Here is a 17,379-nt window from a genome sequence, read left to right on the forward strand (position 1 = left end):
AGTGTTAGGGGAATGGGGTGAAGGTGGGGAATGACTATGTTTCCAAATGGTTAAAAACCAAAACATTGCATTTATCCTTTCCTCTTTTTGTCCTTGACTGACTTTAGGTGTCCTGTGTTATGTGCTCTATCTCCTCCAAATGAAACGTGATCTGCTGTCTAAAGTCACATTCCCCATTGGCATGGGGAAGCTGTAGGTGGGTTAATTAGAAATGGAACATCCTGTCTGATTGGATGGGGGTGCATATTTGGCTTTATCTGTTTGGTCTTAAGTGGGAGTCAGGGATAAAACTCAGGGAAGCTGTCAGTTATTAGCTGAGTCCTGGCCATTTGGATTGCTTGTTACGAAAGTAATTGTTTAGCTTCCTGGATTATTATTAGAGATAACAGTCTAACTACAAATCTGACTTATAGTAGGCTGGCTTCCTGGGTGGTTTATTGTAGATAAGGGGTTGGTTTCCTGGGCAGGTTTCTGCAGGTTGTGGATCAGAATTCTGTTTTTATATATGATCTGGCCATTATTTGTTTGTATGTTCAGTCTGTTAGGGCCAATCTGCCAGTTTTCTTAAAGACTAGCCCTGGAAATGGCACAGGTTTAACTCCCCTTTGTTGGCCCAAGTAGTCACGGGACAGCCAGATTCAAGGGGAGTGGACATAGACTCCACCGCTTGATGCCAGGAGTGTCAACGAATTTGTAGCCGTTTAAAATCTGCCACAGGGAGTATGCAGTTTCCCTCTGCAAAGAGAGTTTATTTTCTTACTGTATTTGCCTTTCTCTTGAGAATTCTTCACACTGAATTTAATGTGAAAATTCGTTCACTTCCCATAGCTGACAGCTTATGAACTCTGTTCCAGGAAGATAGATACCCAAGGGTACATGCAAGAGAAATGCACACTTCCCAAGGTTCAGCCCAAACCTCTATCTGCTCTATCACCCAGATCAACTTTGTGACCAAGGAGAACTTCATGAATTTCTTGTAGTCCTTTAATTTAAGACCTGGAAGAGTGGCTAGTACTAGTAGCTTCTTTTAGGTCCTTTCCTCCTAATCCCACTCTGATTCCCTCTTTGTACTAATACAACCAAGTATCTCAGAACAAAGGAACACATAAGAGATCTGGTAAGAAGAAGAGAATTTTAAGCCTCTTTACACCATCATTAAAAGGTCCACCCCTCCTTCCAATGACCCCCACGGTGTAATTGTTGTACCAGTTCACCCTTGACTGACTTCAAGTTCCCCTTGTGACTGTGGGGTGAAATGGGGGTTGCTAGTGGTGAGGAGAGCTTCAGTGTGCTTTAGGCTTGGAGATGGGGTCACATATCTATATCCCTAATGGGATCAGGCAGGTAGATGACCTAGATAAATGAGGCAGCTTTCAGTGGAGGGAAGACAGTGGATATAATGGATCTGAATGAACAGGCTGGTATATGTCCAGCCAATAGGTGGCAGTCTTACTTCTTAAGTATTGCTGGTTGTCTTCAGAAAAAGATGCTAATGAACCCATGCCTTGTCTTACAATTTTGAAAGAAGGCAGCTATGCATGCTTTTATGTGGAATCATCCAACTATATCAGATTCAGAATACTTGAGCTAAAATGGTGCAGGCCGAATAAAACACATCTGTAGGCTAGATTTGGCCTTTAGGTTACTAGTTTATAACCACTGGTTGGGATGTGATTCAACTTTAAAACTGTTAGAAAGTTCCCAGTAAAGTACATTCATCTATTAAGGTATTGTTTTTCACCTCTGATGTGCTCTATTTACTTAGAAATGCAAGCCAGAAATCTGGTAGATTATCTAAGACTTTCCTTTTGCACAATCACCACATTCAATCTATCCCCAAATCATATTCACTTTATCTCAGTCATGTCTGTGACATTCAGTTCTGCTTTGCTCTTACTGACTCCTAACATAATTTTGCCAAGATATTGCAATGGTCTCCTAGCTAGTCTTCTTGCCACTGACGTCATCCCTTCCATGTCTTCACACCAAATGATCTTTTAAAATGCAAACGTAATCATGTTCTCTGTTTAAAACCTTTTGTTGGCTCCCATGTAGACCAAATCCTTTAGGATGGCTTACTAGGAGCTTTTCAATCTGGTTCCAAGGATTCCAGAATCACCTTATGCCATGTCCCAACATTCATCTTATATCTTAGCTATGCTGAGCTACTATCACTTCCTTTAGAGCACCTTTATTTGTTTATTTTTTCATCTTTGGGATTTTGCACAGGATGGTTAACCCCCCTGGAATACTCTCCTTCCCAAGTCAACCTGGCACATTTCCAGCCATTTTTAGAGATTTAGTGCACGTTTCTCCTAAATTCAAAAGGTTTATCTGAACCAGGTCTTTCTTTTTTTTTTAATATTTATTTTATTTTTGGCTGCATTGGGTCTTCATTGCTGCGCACGGGCTTTCTCTACTCGCGGTGAGCGGGGGCTACTCTTCGTTGTGGCGTACAGGCTTCTCATTGCGGTGGCTTCGCTTGTTGTGGAACACGGGCTCTAGGCGTGCGGGCTTCAGTTGTTGTGGCACACTGGCTTCAGTAGTTGTGGCTTGCGGGCTCTAGAGCCCAGGCTCAGTAGTTGTGGTGCATGGGCTTAGTTGCTCTGCGGCATGTGGGATCTTCCCAGACCCATGTCCCCTGCATTGACAGGCAGATTCGTAACCGCTGCACCACCAGGGAAGCCCTGAACCAGGTCTTTCTTACCACTAAATACAGTTAGGTAGCACCTTATAGTTTTCAACCACTGCTGCACATTAATAATATCTTTTTTTTCTTCTTTTTTTTTTGCGGTACACGGGCCTCTCACTGTTTGTGGCCTCTCCCGTTGTGGAGCACAGGCTCCGGACATGCAGGCTCAGCGATCATGGCCCACGGGCCCAGCCGCTCCACGGCACGTGGGATCTTCCCGGACTGGGGCACAAACCCGTGTCCCCTGCATCGACAGGTGAACTCTCAACCACTGCGCCACCAGGGAGGCCCTAATAATATCTTTTTAAATCTACTTATGCTATTATGTCTTTCCTCCATTGTTAGTGATCTCTTGAAGGAACAGATCTGTCTCATCTTTGTAACTCCAACATCTAGTATAGAGACTGACAACTAAATGATTAATATTTAACTTCCTTGAATCCTCCTGATGAAAGAATGAAGTAATATTCATCAAAAGCCAACCAACAACTGTATTATCTGGATTCTGATCAGTCTAATCCTTATTCTCAGCTTTCTATTTGAAGGTGTGTGGAAATGTGTTTGTCTAGATCCCAGACATCCATTGATATGTATTGCCAATCCTTTCCTCACGTGACAGGTTGGGAGAGGTGCTGAGGAGAGTGGAACAAGTCCTTGGAAGGGGAGAGCAATGAAAACTGATGGCTGTACAGCCCCACAAAGAGCTAGGGACTATTTTGTTCATTTTCATATGAAGCTATATAGATAAATCATTTGTTAAATTAAAACCACAATCTTATTGCCAAAAGCTCAGTCACTTTGGTAATAGCATAGGACATGATTGTAATTTACTCATTTTCTTCTCATGTCCTCTACTTCCCTAAATGTTAACATCTTAGCAGTAAGTGGTCACCTTGGTGGTGTGATTTCTGAACAACACCACTTGTTTAGAACCTGAAATGACACCATAGGCAATGATTAATGTTTTTGTACATTTTAATAGTATATTTTTATAGAACCAAGAAGAGTCTCTGCTTGGATTATGATAAAGTTTCATTTTGAGAATTTTAGGTTCAACTTATCTTCTATTAAAGCCTACTGGCAAGGAAGGAAAGAGACCTTGCTGAGTTAATATGAAGATATGCCTTCTCTTTTTAGGCTCTAAAAATGGAACCCTAAGCTGCTTTTTAGAGGAAGTCAAGAAAGGAAACTGGTGTCTAATCTGGATCCATTGTGTGCCAGAAACTGTGCTAGTCAGTATGTCGTAGTAGAAGGGACTGGGCTTTGAGGCTTTGTCACTCAGTTCATGCCTTTAGATAAGTTATTGTTGATGTCTTTGCTCATCAGTTTTATAATTTGTAAAGGGTAAATTATAATTTTTTTACCTTGCTGTATTGTGAGGAAGGTGATGTGCAGTGAGAAATCAATAAATTTCCATTCTCTTTTTTTTTATGGTAGAAAAAATAGCATAGTTATTAAGTGTTTTGAATAAGGTCAACTTATAGCAAGTTACTACCAGTAAAGTAGAACATTGCTAGCTGTGGATGAATTTTTTTTTTTAATTTAGGTATAATTGACATATAACATAATGTTAGTTTTGTAACCAAAAGTGGGATCTGGCTGCTTGCTGCTCAAAAGCCAATAAGGAGGCAAGTTTGGTGGAAAGGAAAGTTTGCTTTATTTTGGTTGCCGCCAACCGGCAGGGAGGGCAGACCCCTGTCCAAAGGCCGACTCCCTGCCTCCTGCAACCATTGGGCAAGAGCTTTTATAGGTTGAGGGAGGGGCTACATGCAGAAACAGTGCAGTCAGCTCTGACAGTCATCTTGAAATTGGTCATCAGTGGTCTGACCAGCATCATCTTGATTGTGTTAGGCACGGTTAATCTTCAGCTCCAGGGTGGGTTTGTTTCCGTTTCTTTGGGGCCAGTTCTCAGAATTGTGGCAGCTTATGTCATGGCTACAGCTTGGTCATCATGCAGTTAACTTCTTCCACCTGGTGAGGGTTTCAGTATCTATAAGAAAGCTCACAGGATATGGCTCAGAATATTATCTATAGCCCTTAAGGAGGAACTAAAGGTCCTTGACTATGCTTAATGACTAAACTATTATTATTTGGTTTCCTTTGACTGTTTTCCTCTGTTTCTGTATTTTCTCACTTCTCTGATTAAACTTATTCTTTGGCTAAAGTTTTTCCACAGACAAAAGGCAGGCTGAGGACATGGTGGGGGGCAAGGACCATAAGATTCTGCTCTGTTTCAGTTTCAGGTGTACAACATAATGATTCAATATTTGTATACACTGCAAAATGATTACAATGATAAGTCTACTTAACATCCATCACCATATATATTTACACAATTTTTTTTCTTGTGATGAGAACTTTTAAGATATACTCTCCTAGCACTTTCAAATATGCAACACAGTATTATTAACTGTAGTTAACATACTGTGCATTATATCCCCATGACTTACTTGTTTTATAACTGAAAGTTTATAAGTTTTGTCACCCTATACCCATTTTGACCACCCTGCAACCTCCACCAACCACCAATCTGTTCTCTGTATCTATGAGCTTGTTTTCTCTTTTTATTGTTTGTTTCTTTTACGTTCCACATGTAAGTGAGATGATATGGTATTTTTCTTCCTCTGTCTGACTCATTAACCTTAGCATAATGCCCTCAAGGCCCATCCATGTTGACACAAATGGCAAGATTTCATTCCTTTTTATGGCTGAATAATATTCCATTGTATGTATACGTGTGTGTGCATATGTATGTGTGTGTATGTATGTATGTATGTATATATATATGCCACGTTTTCTTTATCCATTTATCTACTTATGGACACTTCAGGTTGTTTCCAGATCATGGTTATTGTAAGTAATGTTGCAACGAACATGGGGGTTCATATATCTTTTTGAGTTAGTGTTTTTGTTTTCTTTGGATAAATACCCAGAAGTTGAATTGATGGATTATATGGTAGTTCTAATTTTAATTTTTTGAGGAATCTCCATACCATTTTACATAGTGGCTGCACTGATTTACTTTCCCACCAGTAGTGCACAAGGGTTCTCTTTTCTCCACATTCTCACCAACACTTGTTATCTCTTATCTTTTTGATAATAGCCATTCTAACAGGTCTGAGGTGATAGCTCACTGTGATTTTGATTTGCATTTTCCTCATAACTAGTTGTGTTGAGGGTCTTTTCATATATCTGTTGGCCATCTGTATGTCTTCTTTGGAAAAATTCCTATTCAGATCTGCCTATTTTTTACAAATTGTGTTTTTTTTTTTTTTTTTTTTGCTGTTGAGTTGTATGAGTTCTTCATATATTTTAGATATTAACCCCTTATCAGATATATGACTTGCAAATGTTTTCTCCCAGTCGGTGTGTTGTCTTGGATGAATCTTAACTTTAAGCTGATGGTATTCAAGCTTGACTTCTGTCCTTGAGTCCCTTAGATTTCATGTTTGAGCCCACACAGATTATCCAATTGTATTCCAAGTTTACACATATTCCATTACCTCCAGGAAGCTGGCCTCTCTTCTGTCTCTCATACTTATGTTCTAATTGAGGGATTCACTTACATTCACCTTTAAAATTTTTATCCTAGAAAAACTTGACATTGTAAGTGTAGTGGTTTTGAAACACATCCTCAAATTGTTTGGCATTTCTCTCTTTGAAAGGTGACGGTCCTTCTGTTTGAATTTGGGTCAAACTTTGTGACTTGCTTGTAACCAGTAGAATAAAGAGGAAGTGATTCTGTGTCATTTCTGAGGCTAGTTCAGAAAAGACCACTCAGCTTCCACTTGGTTTTCTTGGCATGCCCTCTCTGGGGAAGGCTGGGTATCTTTGTAAGACATCAGACTTCTTTGGGATTGCCAGGCTGGAGAGGCCACATAGAGGTGCCCACAGTCAGTGGCCAAGCTCAGCTCCCAGCTGACAGCTAGTATCAGCTGCCAGTCATGTGGATGAACCATCTTGTACATTTGATCTAGTTGAGCCTTCAGATGATTGAAACTCCAGATGACATCTGACTATTACTTAAAACTGCATGAGAGACCCGAAGTGAGAACTGTTCAGCCAAGCTCTTCCAAGCCCAAAGATCTGGGAGTCACCCTTGAATCTACACTCTCTCTTATACTCCAAAACCAATCCATCAGCAAGTTCTATTGATTCTGCTTTTAAAATATATACCAGGGCTTCCCTGGTGGCGCAGTGGTTGAGGGTCCGCCTGCCGATGCAGGGGACACGGGTTCGTGCCCCGGTCCGGGAGGATCCCACATGCCATGGAGTGGCTGGGCCCGTGAGCCATGTCCACTGAGCCTGCGCGTCCGGAGCCTGTGCTCCGCAACAGGAGAGGCCACAGCAGTGAGAGGCCCACGTAACGCAAAATATATATATACACCAATTATAACCACTTCTTACTCCCTCTATTACCTCTGCCCTCATCCCAACTACTATAATATTTTGTATTGACTCCTGTTATTCTTTTTCCAGTCTTGCCTTTAATCCCAATGGAGATAGATCCTCTATCAGACAGTTAAAATGTTTTTAAAATAAAAAATCAGATTATTATCACTCCACTGCTCAAAATTCTTCAAAGACTTTCTATCAGATCAGAATAAAATCCAGCCTTCTGCACAGGCACCAAAACCAAAAATAGATAAATGGGACTACATCAAACTTAAAAAGTTTGTGCATCAAAAGGTAGAACAGAATGAAAAGGCAACCTATGTTATAGGAGAAAATATTTACAAATTACATACCTCATAAGGTGCTAGTATCCAAAATATATGAAGAAGTCCTATTACATATCAACAACAACAACAAAAACTAATAAAAAAATGGGCAAAGGACTTGAATTGATATTTACCCAAAGATGATGTGAAAGATCAGAGGTGCAATACCACAATTATTAGAGAAATGCAAATTAAAACCATAATGAGATACCACCTCATACTCATTCGGATAGCCACTATCAGAAAAACAAAAAATAACAGGTGTTGGTGAGGACCTGGAGAAATTGGAACACTTGTGCACTGTTGGTGGGAATGTAAAATGCTACAGCTCCTATGGAAAAAAAGTATGATAGTGCCTCAAAAAATTAAATATGAAATTACCATATGATCCAGCAATCCCATTTCAATCCAAAAGAATTGAAAGCAGGGTCTGAAAGATATATTTGCACAACCAGGTTCATAGAAGCATTATTCAAAATAGCCAAAAAGTGGAAGAAACCTAAATGTCCATCCAACAGACAAGTGGATAAACAAAATGTGGTATACATACAGTGGAATATTATTCAGCCTTAAAAAGGGGAAAATCTGACATGCTACAACATGGATGAGCCTTGAGAACATTATGCTAAGCGAAATAAGCCAGTCACAAAAAGACAACTACTTCATGATTCCACTTATATGAGGTATCTTTAGTAGTCAAATTAAGATAAACAGAAGGTAGAACGGTGGTTACCAGGGGCTGCAGGGAGGGGGGAAATAGGGAATTGTTTTTTAATGGGTACAGAGTTTCAGTTTTGCAGATGAAAAAGTTCTGGAGGTTGGTTGCAAAACGATGTGAATATACTTAATACTACTAAAATGTGTACTTAAAAATTGATAAAATGATAAAATTTTATGTTACGTGGTTTTTTTTAACTACAAATTAAAAAAGAAATCTAATCTCTTTCCTGTGGCTTCCAAGATATTACATGATATGATCCCTACTTAATTCTCAAAAATTATCTCCCGCAGACTGTTTTCCCAGCCTTCACCCCCAGAATCTCTCTATCCCAGGACACTTAGTGATGGATAAAACCTAAGGGATTTGGTTGGAAATTAATTTTTGGCTTTTTCACAGGAGAAGTGTGGTTAGATATTTACTCTGAACTTCCTTTATTGTTTCCAGTTCTTTAAAAACCAACTCACTTGTAAGCTTTCCAACAGAGTTTACATCATCACCTCTCCACAGAAATAACTGTTTCCACGTTGCAAATGTCAAGTTACCAAAATCAATGAATGTATTTCATTCTTCATTTTACCTGAAATTTGAACTGTTGAAACTTTGATAACGCTCTCTCCTTTTCAGTGAGAAGAACTTATACTTGGAAGATAGAATCGGGTTTCAAATTTTGTTTCCACCGCCTACTTGTTATGTGACTTGGGCAGAACTTTTAATGGTGGGTTTTCTCAATATTCTTTCCTTGGTTTTCACTCTCCATCCCCTCATTCAATCATGCCTATAATTCCATCCTTAATGGCAAACATTTACTGGATGCTGATTGTGTTCTTGGCACTGTCTGGACTTTGCAGCTTTGTAGGGGTATTTGGGGATAGTACTTCAAGTAGGGAAGCAGGATTCCCATTGTGGGTGGTGCTCCCTTCATTTGGCTAATGGAGCACAAACATAGACATAATATTGTTTGAGACTAATTAGAAAAATGAGCTTGTTGGTTGCTTTTCACTCAGTCCCTGTGTACATTGCAGATCTTTTTTTTTTTTTTTCGGTACGCGGGCCTCTCACTGTTGTGGCCTCTCCCGTTGCGGAGCACAGGCTCCGGACACGCAGGCTCAGCGACCATGGCTCACAGGCCCAGCTGCTCCGTGACATGTGGGATCTTCCTGGGCCAGGGCATGAACCCGTGTCCCCTGCATCGGCAGGCGGACTCTCAACCACTGCGCCACCAGGGAAGCCCCATTGCAGATCATTTTAACTTTGACAGGTAATTTAGGTTTAGCTTAATTTATTTAACTAAAAGTCAAAGCAAAGCAGCTTTTATAAGTGGTTTTATAAAACCACTAAACTCAGAGTTGGGGACTTGAGGTATTTGGTATGGATTATTTCTGTGATAGAATCATCTGCAAAATGCAAACATTGGACTAGATATTGTCTAATATTCCTACTGGTCTGATATCATGGAGAAGGAAAACTTGGGGTATGATTCTCACAGAGAGATATTCCTTTTAATGGTAGAAGCTTGTTCACAGTTTTACTAAAATTATTAAATCTCCTGCCTAGTCATAAAATATATGAATATATGTTTTCTTTCCAGGACAGGAGACGATTTTCTTTATCGCTTTTCCTTTGTCAAGAAACTTCAGCATGGTTTTTCTGCTCTCATTAGTTTCCATTGGAAAATATCTCTTTGTATCTTTGTAAGAAGGACCTATGATCAGTATTTTGTTCCCTGATCTTGGTTTGACTTTGCTAATAGCCACTGGGTTGATGTTTTTTGTTTTCTTTTTTTTTGCGGTACGCGGGCCTCTCACTGTTGTAGCCTCTCCTGTTGCGGAGCACAGGCTCCGGACGCACAGGCTCAGCGGCCATGGCTCACAGGCCCAGCTGCTCCGCGGCACCTGGGATCCTCCCGGACTGGGGCACGAACCTGTATCCCCTGCACCGGCAGGCGGACTCCCAACCACTGCGCCACCAGGGAAGCCCCGAGTTGATGTTTTGTAATAATTATGATGCTATCTATGATTGAGCTAAGCCTTTTTTCATCCTGATGGTGACTACATGGAACAATGACTATGTTGGAGAATGATATAGGATTTGATTAAATTTTTTCTTCTTTGGACTCCTTATTTCTTTTGCATGGTGAACATCTGCCATTTGGACATATAGTTTTCAGTGACAGAGGAAAATATGTCATTCTTACTATGGGGAGATAAGTCTTTTTGGGTCTATGAGAAGCATGGAAGAGACACAGTATGATATATGATCAATTTTTTATTTTCAGTTTTCATGCAGTTCAATTTTTGTGGATTCTATGTGCCCAAGGTGATTAATGAATGAAGAATAATACAGAGTTCCAATAGAAGGATAATAGAGGCAAGTGTGATGACCCTTAATATTAATATAGCAGCTTTGGCTGACAGAACAGTGATTTTATTCTATTGGTTCCTTTGATTTTTTTTTTTTTTTTTTACAAATATTAATGTACCAATCTGGAGAGGTTCTGAAACTTAACCTCTCAAAAGAAAAATCCTTACTTAACCCCAACCTCCCCAAATACTTATGGTTTTCCAAATTTAGCACTCCATGATATTGCTTTCTCCCATTAACCAGTTCCTAACTATAAAGTTCAAAGCTTCCTATAGAATGAAAAGAAACTATCACCAATGTAAAGAAATAGTGTAACTAATTTTTAAAAAAATGACAAGAAAAGATAACCTCACTGAAAGTATAATGAACTCAAAGTTGTCTTGGTCATTCTCCAATTCTTTGGGTTAATACTTTATTTAATAGTTTCTCACTCATAATAATAGTGTCTATGTGACTGTCCAAACCCCAACCGTTTTGAAATATAATTTGAATGGCCATATGTTGCAGGGTGTCTGTTACTGCCTGTTATATTGGATCCCATAAATGCTCCTATATTCAAATCTGTCCCTGGCTCCCATATGGCTGGAATCATGACTGACACTTCCATCCTGAGAATGACCAAACCCTGACTGTCCATAGTCATAATCTGCACTGCCATAGCTGCCATGTCTCCAACCTTGATCTGAACCATGACTTTGGTTCCTTGAATAGAATGCAGACCATCCTTGGGTGGTCAAAGGCTGTCTACCTGAATCTCCTGAATGTCCTTCTGTGTTGCTAACCTGACTGATATTTGATTCCTTGTGTCTGCCGCTACCAGAAATAGTTGAGGTATGTCCATGTCTAGTTCCAGAGTGTCTGGAGCTGTCTCTTTCCTGCTCGTGGTGGTGCCCCTGTCTCTGAGTAGTGCTGGACCCTGACTTGCTGTGGCCAGATTCACTCTTCTTGTGTGTGTCTGTCCTACCTTGATGTGACTCTGAGTGCCTAGAGCTGTCCCCTGACTGGCCATGGGAAGACCCATGTTGGTTTCTTGAGCTGGACCCAGACCTTCCCTGAGTGGTCACAGAATGTCTACTTGAATCACCTGACTGCCCTTCACCGTCGCTGGACCAACCAACACTGGATTCCCTGTGTCTATTGCTTCCAGATCCAGTTGAGGTGTGTCCATGTCCAGTTCCAGAGTATCTGGAGCTGTCTCTTTCCTGCTCATGGTGGTGCCCCTGTCTTTGAGTAGTGCTGGACCCTGACTTGCTGTGGCCAGATTCACTCTTCCTGTATGCTGATCTCCCTTGATGTGACTCTGAGTGCCTAGAGCTGTCTCCTGACCGGCCATGGGAAGAACCATGTTGGTTTCTTGAGCTGGACCCAGACCCTCCATGAGTGGTCACAGAATGTCTACCTGAATCACCTGACTGCCCTTCACTGTCGCTGGACCAACCAACACTGGATTCCCTGTGTCTGTTGCTTCCAGATCCAGTTGAGGTGTGTCCATGTCCAGTTCCAGAGTATCTGGAGCTGTCTCTTTCCTGCTCATGGTGGTGCCCCTGTCTTTGAGTAGTGCTGGACCCTGACTTGCTGTGGCCAGATTCACTATTCCTGTATGCTGATCTCCCTTGATGTGACTCTGAGTGCCTAGAGCTGTCTCCTGACCAGCCATGGGAAGACCCATGTTGGTTTCTTGACCTGGACCCAGACCTTCCATGAGTGGTCACAGAATGTCTACCTGAATCTTCTGACTGTCCTTCACTGTCACTGGACTGACCAACACTGGATTCCCTCTGCTTACTTTTTCTGGATCCAGTTGAGGCGTGTCCATGTCCAATTCCAGAGTGTCTTGAGTTGTCTTTTTCCTGCTCATGGTGGTGCCCCTGTCTTTGCTTAGTGCTAGATCCTGACTCTCCATGGACAGATTCACTCTTCCTGTGTGTGTCTGTCCTCCCTTGATGCGACTCTGAGTGCCTAGAGCTGTCTCCTGACCGGCCATGGGAAGACCCATGTTGGTTTCTTGAGCTTGACCCAGACCTTCCATGAGTGGTCACAGAATGTCTATGTGAATCTTCTGACTGTCCTTCGCTGTCACTGGACTGACCAACACTGGATTCCCTGTCTTTCCCACTTCTGGATCCATCTGAGGTGTGTCCATGTCCAGTTCCAGAGTGTCTGGAGCTGTCTCTTTCCTGCTCGTGGTGGTGCCCCTGTCTCTGAGTAGTGCTGGACCCTGACTTGCTGTGGCCAGATTCACTCTTCTTGTGTGTGTCTGTCCTACCTTGATGTGACTCTGAGTGCCTAGAGCTGTCTCTTGACTGGCCTTGGGAAGATCCATGTTGGTTCTTTGAGCTGGACCCAGACCTTCCATGAGTGGTCACAGAATATCTACCTGAATTTCCTGACTGTATTTCGCTGTCACTGGACTGACCAACACTGGATTCCCTGTGCCTACTGCTTCCGGATCCAGTTGAGGCGTGTCCATGTCCAGTTCCAGAGGGTCTGGAGCTGTCTTTTTCCTGCTCATGGTGGCGCCCCTGTCTTTGCGTAGTGCTGGATCCTGACTTTCCATGGACAGATTCACTCTTCCTGTGTGTGTCTGTCCTCCCTTGATGCGACTCTGAGTGCTTAGGGCTGTCTCCTGACTGGTCGTGGGAAGACCCATGTTGGTTCCTTGAGCTGGATGGCGACCTTCCATGAGTGATCACTGGTTGTCTACCTGAATCTTGTGAATGTTCTTTGCTGTCGCTGCCCTTACTGATACTGGAAACCTGCTGTGTACTGCAACCGGACTGAAAATCCATAGTCACAGTTTCTTCACAAACTTGATATGAGCCCTTAGGCTCTGATCCTATCCATTTTTCACATCCTCTATCTTTATTTTCGTAACCACGTTCTTCTTCTTTTCCTTCATATTCCCTGATGGGGCTAACACTTGACATGTGACTTCTTTCTTTTAGTTCAGTAGAACTCGCTCTCCTTTTCTTTTCCCTACTTGATTCATGACGTTTCTTCCCAGATCTATTTCTGTGTCTTCCTTCCCTTCCAGAACTAGACCCATGTCTGCTTCTTCCTTCTTCCTCTTCCTCTGTTCTATCTTCTTTCTTTCCATCACTTCTTGAATGACTGGACTTTCTTTCTCTTTCTTCTTTACCCTCTTCTTCTGTATCATCTTCATAATGGTATCTATTCTTTTTCTGCTTTTTCCCTAATGTCTTGAAATTCGGTCTCTGGGTATAATAATATGCTTGAGCCAACTTGAATACCATCAGGAAAAACTCTGTAAAGTCTATTTTATGGTTGTGATCTACATCGAGGATATGCATGAAAACATCAGCAGTATCTGGGTCATCTGGATTCTGTATACAAGGAAGACAGAGAGGGAAAATCCATGAGACTGACTCAAATGGGTAATTAAATAATTAAAGTTAACTTAGGGAATGTGAATTCTTGGTACAGGAAAGTAGAACTTAATTTTTTCTTTAATAATATTTATCTTATCCTGACTCAGCAGGGAGCTGTTGGTACTGTCCTAAAAAAAATAAATCTTGGGCTTCCCTGGTGGCGCAGTGGTTGAGAGTCTACCTGCCAATGCAGGGGACGCGGGTTCGTGTCCCGGTCAGGGAAGATCCCACATGCCGCGGAGCGGCTCGGCCCGTGAGCCATGGCCGCTGAGCCTGCGTGTCCGGAGCCTGTGCTCCTCAATGGGAGAGGCCACAACAGTGAGAGGACTGCGTACCGCAAAAAAAATAAAAAATGAAAAATAAATCTTAAACACTAGTATGGTGACACAAAAAATTTGATGGGGCAAGTTCTTTTTACTTCTTCAAATGTCAGTATTTTATAAATTCCTTAACTGAATTGTCTTTTAGTTGTACCCTCTTTACATTCTTGAAATTAGGGGGAATATTACAATGAATTAACTAACTGTTTTTCACTTATTTGTCACTAAATATTTATATATATTTTTTCACAGTGTGTGTGTGTGTGTGTGTGTAGTATATATAGAGATATAAAGAATTTGAACAAATTATATGTTTTGAAATAAGATTACATTTGTTCCTCTTCCAAAAGAAACAACTCATAAAGATTTCACAGTAATATTTTGACAGATTGATGCAGAACAAAAATGATACACCCTTTAATGCTGGCAAATATCTTTTACCTTCAGGATTGGCTGAAACTCTGCTTCCAGAAGTTCCTTCAGCTCTTTTGCACTCAATGTGTCAGTCTCCTTATCTGTTTTTGAATATTCGTGAAATAGTTTGATGATGGCAGTGATGTTTTCCAGGAGAGTAGACATCTTTTGGAAGTATAGGTGAACCTAGAAAAAAATTAAAATGTACTTTTCTTATATTTATTTTATTTTGTAGGTCATATCAGTTATTGTGATGAATTTCCACATTTATAAACCTACATCTTTCCCTGTGTAGTCCAGCTTTAAAAATGGAAGATGGCCACGAAAAACTTCTATTATCTACATGGTGAATATTAACACAGAGTTTGACTGAACTACTTACTCAAAAATGCCAACATTTTGGCCTTGAACTCATTCACAGCAGGATTTAGACACTCTCACAGACCTTAGTGTGCTGTACATAAGACACCCTTTTCTGATCTGGCCATTGTCCATAACAGGATTTTAGAAAGGCTACTCGTCAGAAGCAGGAAAATTTACTCATACCAATTTGCTAAAAATCCGTTCTCCAAAAGCTAATTTGCTAAATGTATGTTGAGAGACTATTTTCTGCAAGCCAGTTTGTCAAATGGCTGAGACAGTCAATGAACAAACATCCTTTCAGTTTACTTTTTTTTTTTTTTTTGGTTTTGATTGGATAGAATGGCTTAATACCTTTTCAATATTATAAAAAAGGTTTGATTGGATCAAATGGCTTTAATAAATTTTCAATATTGTAAGAAATATTTTCATTGCAGAACTGTTTACAGTAGCCAGGACATGGAAGCAACCTAAATGTCCACCAACAGAGGCATAGATAAAGAAGATGTGGTGTATATACACAATGGAATATTACTCAGCAATAAAAAAGAACAAAATAATGGCATTTTCAGCAACATGGGTGGACCTAGAGATTGTCATACTGAGTCAAGTAAGTCAGACACAGAAAGACAAATATCATATGATATTGCTTATATGTGGAATATAAAAAAAAGGGTATAACTGAACTTATTTACAAAACAGAAGTAGAGGCATGGATGTAGAAAGCAAACTTGTGGCTACCAGGGGATAGAGGGGGGAGGGGATAAATTGGGAGATCGGGACTGACATGTACACACTACTATATATAAAATAGATAACTAGTCAGAACCTGCTGTATAGCACACGGAACTCCACTCAATTCTCTGTAATGGCCTATATGGGAAAAAAAATCTAAAAAAAAAAAAAAGAGTGGCTATACTTATATGTATAACTGATTGACTTTGATGTACACCTCAAACTAACACAACATTGTAATAAATCAACTATACTCCAATAAAAATAAAAAATAAAAAACAAAACAAAAAAAATATTTTGTTGACTAGCTTTCATTTTGCCATTTAAGGAATAGCATTTAAGGAATGTTCAGTTTATCTCATTGAACAAAGGAATTACTAAACATGTCAACAAATCTAAACAAGCATTTATTATATAAAAGCATTATAATGACTACTTTAGGACTTATAAAACCAGGCAGAAGATGTCCTTGATTTTATTTCACTGAGAATTTGGAAGCCATAGAAAATAACAGTATGAAAGGCATTACTGTAGTAGATCTATAGCATTTATGGACCTTAGATTGTTTGGTAAGAGGAAATAGGTACTGATTAATTTTTGACATGGTTAAATATGTATTTTGATAAGCTTATGGATAAGAACTAGAAGGATAGAATTTATAACTTCTAAACCATTAAGAGAAGAAAAAACGGGAATAAAAAAACCTTGATCAATTCAATAGAAGCCAGGGGAAAAGAAAATAAAAAGCATAGAAAAGGCAGGATAAACAGAAAATATAAAAGAGTAGAATTAAATATAATTTTATCATTAGTTACAGTAGATGTAAAATAGGTCAGACTTTCTGGTTAAAGGGCAGATTATAAAGGTTGAATTAAAAATATGGTTTTAGGCTTTTTACAGAAACACACCTAAGATTTTAAGATTTTTTTCAGCTACTGTTATTTGTGGTGATATTTCAGACCTGGACTTAATTGTAATGGCACTGTCTCCAAAATCTCACTCTCAAGGATTTACTCTCTGACTTCCTCTTGTACCCATACTTCAATAATTCTTTAACCTCATTTTTTACTGCTTTATGTACTCACTTCTCTTTTTACCTTGGTTAGACATTATAGTTAATCTCCATCATTACTCCTTGCATACACCCTCTGTTTCTTGTCCCACTCTTTCTTGTACTCATTGGCAAAGCCCCAACAGCTTCTTCCTTTCCTTTATCTCAGAAGAGGGCCTTGCTTTTTATTTCACTGAAAACTTGGGAGCCATTAGAAGATAATTTCATTTTCCCAATATCTATTCACCCAACCTATTGCATTTGTATCCACATACCTTAACCTTCACTACTGTTTTGGTGGATAAACTGTGTGTCTCTCCTCTGTTTCAGCAACGGACCTCACTCTCTTGCCTATTCAAACAATTTGCTTTTGCAGTTGTCCACTTTTTCTCCTACATTATCAATTTCTTTTTCTCTGCTGGATCACTCCCTTCAGCATATATTTATGCTGAAGTGTCTCTTATTAACATCCTCTCTTCCCATCCTACATCTTCCTTTAGAAACCACCTGATTTATCTTTTCACTTTTATAGCAAAATCCCTCAAAAGATATGCCTATAGTTCTTCTTTACTTCCTATTTTCTTTCACTCAAATTATCTTTCTCTCTGAAAAAAT

The 17,379-nt window shown here is 40.0% G+C and overlaps 1 protein-coding gene and 1 long non-coding RNA gene across 2 annotated transcripts in view; one reads left to right on the forward strand and one right to left on the reverse strand.

Annotated features, from left to right (window-relative positions):
- The window catches only part of LOC307192941, a 46,707-nt gene extending 39,941 nt beyond the window's left edge, over positions 1 to 6,766 (forward strand). The window contains exon 4 of the long non-coding RNA XR_013830199.1: positions 108 to 6,766. This is a non-coding gene — a long non-coding RNA (uncharacterized lncRNA). The remainder of the gene's footprint in view (positions 1 to 107) is intronic.
- A 1,767-nt stretch (positions 6,767 to 8,533) lies between these two features.
- LOC307197332 (uncharacterized protein) lies at positions 8,534 to 15,699 on the reverse strand. The gene is made up of 2 exons (XM_079943107.1): positions 14,646 to 15,699; positions 8,534 to 13,839 (listed from the first exon to the last, which is right to left on the reverse strand). The coding sequence occupies exons 1-2, from the start codon at positions 14,781 to 14,783 to the stop codon at positions 11,011 to 11,013; spliced, it is 2,967 nt and encodes a 988-aa protein (XP_079799233.1). The 5' UTR covers positions 14,784 to 15,699; the 3' UTR covers positions 8,534 to 11,010.
- Positions 15,700 to 17,379: the final 1,680 nt, after the last annotated feature.

This window comes from Stenella coeruleoalba (assembly GCF_951394435.1).
Source record: "Stenella coeruleoalba genome assembly, chromosome: 1".
Lineage (NCBI taxonomy): Eukaryota > Metazoa > Chordata > Mammalia > Artiodactyla > Delphinidae > Stenella > Stenella coeruleoalba.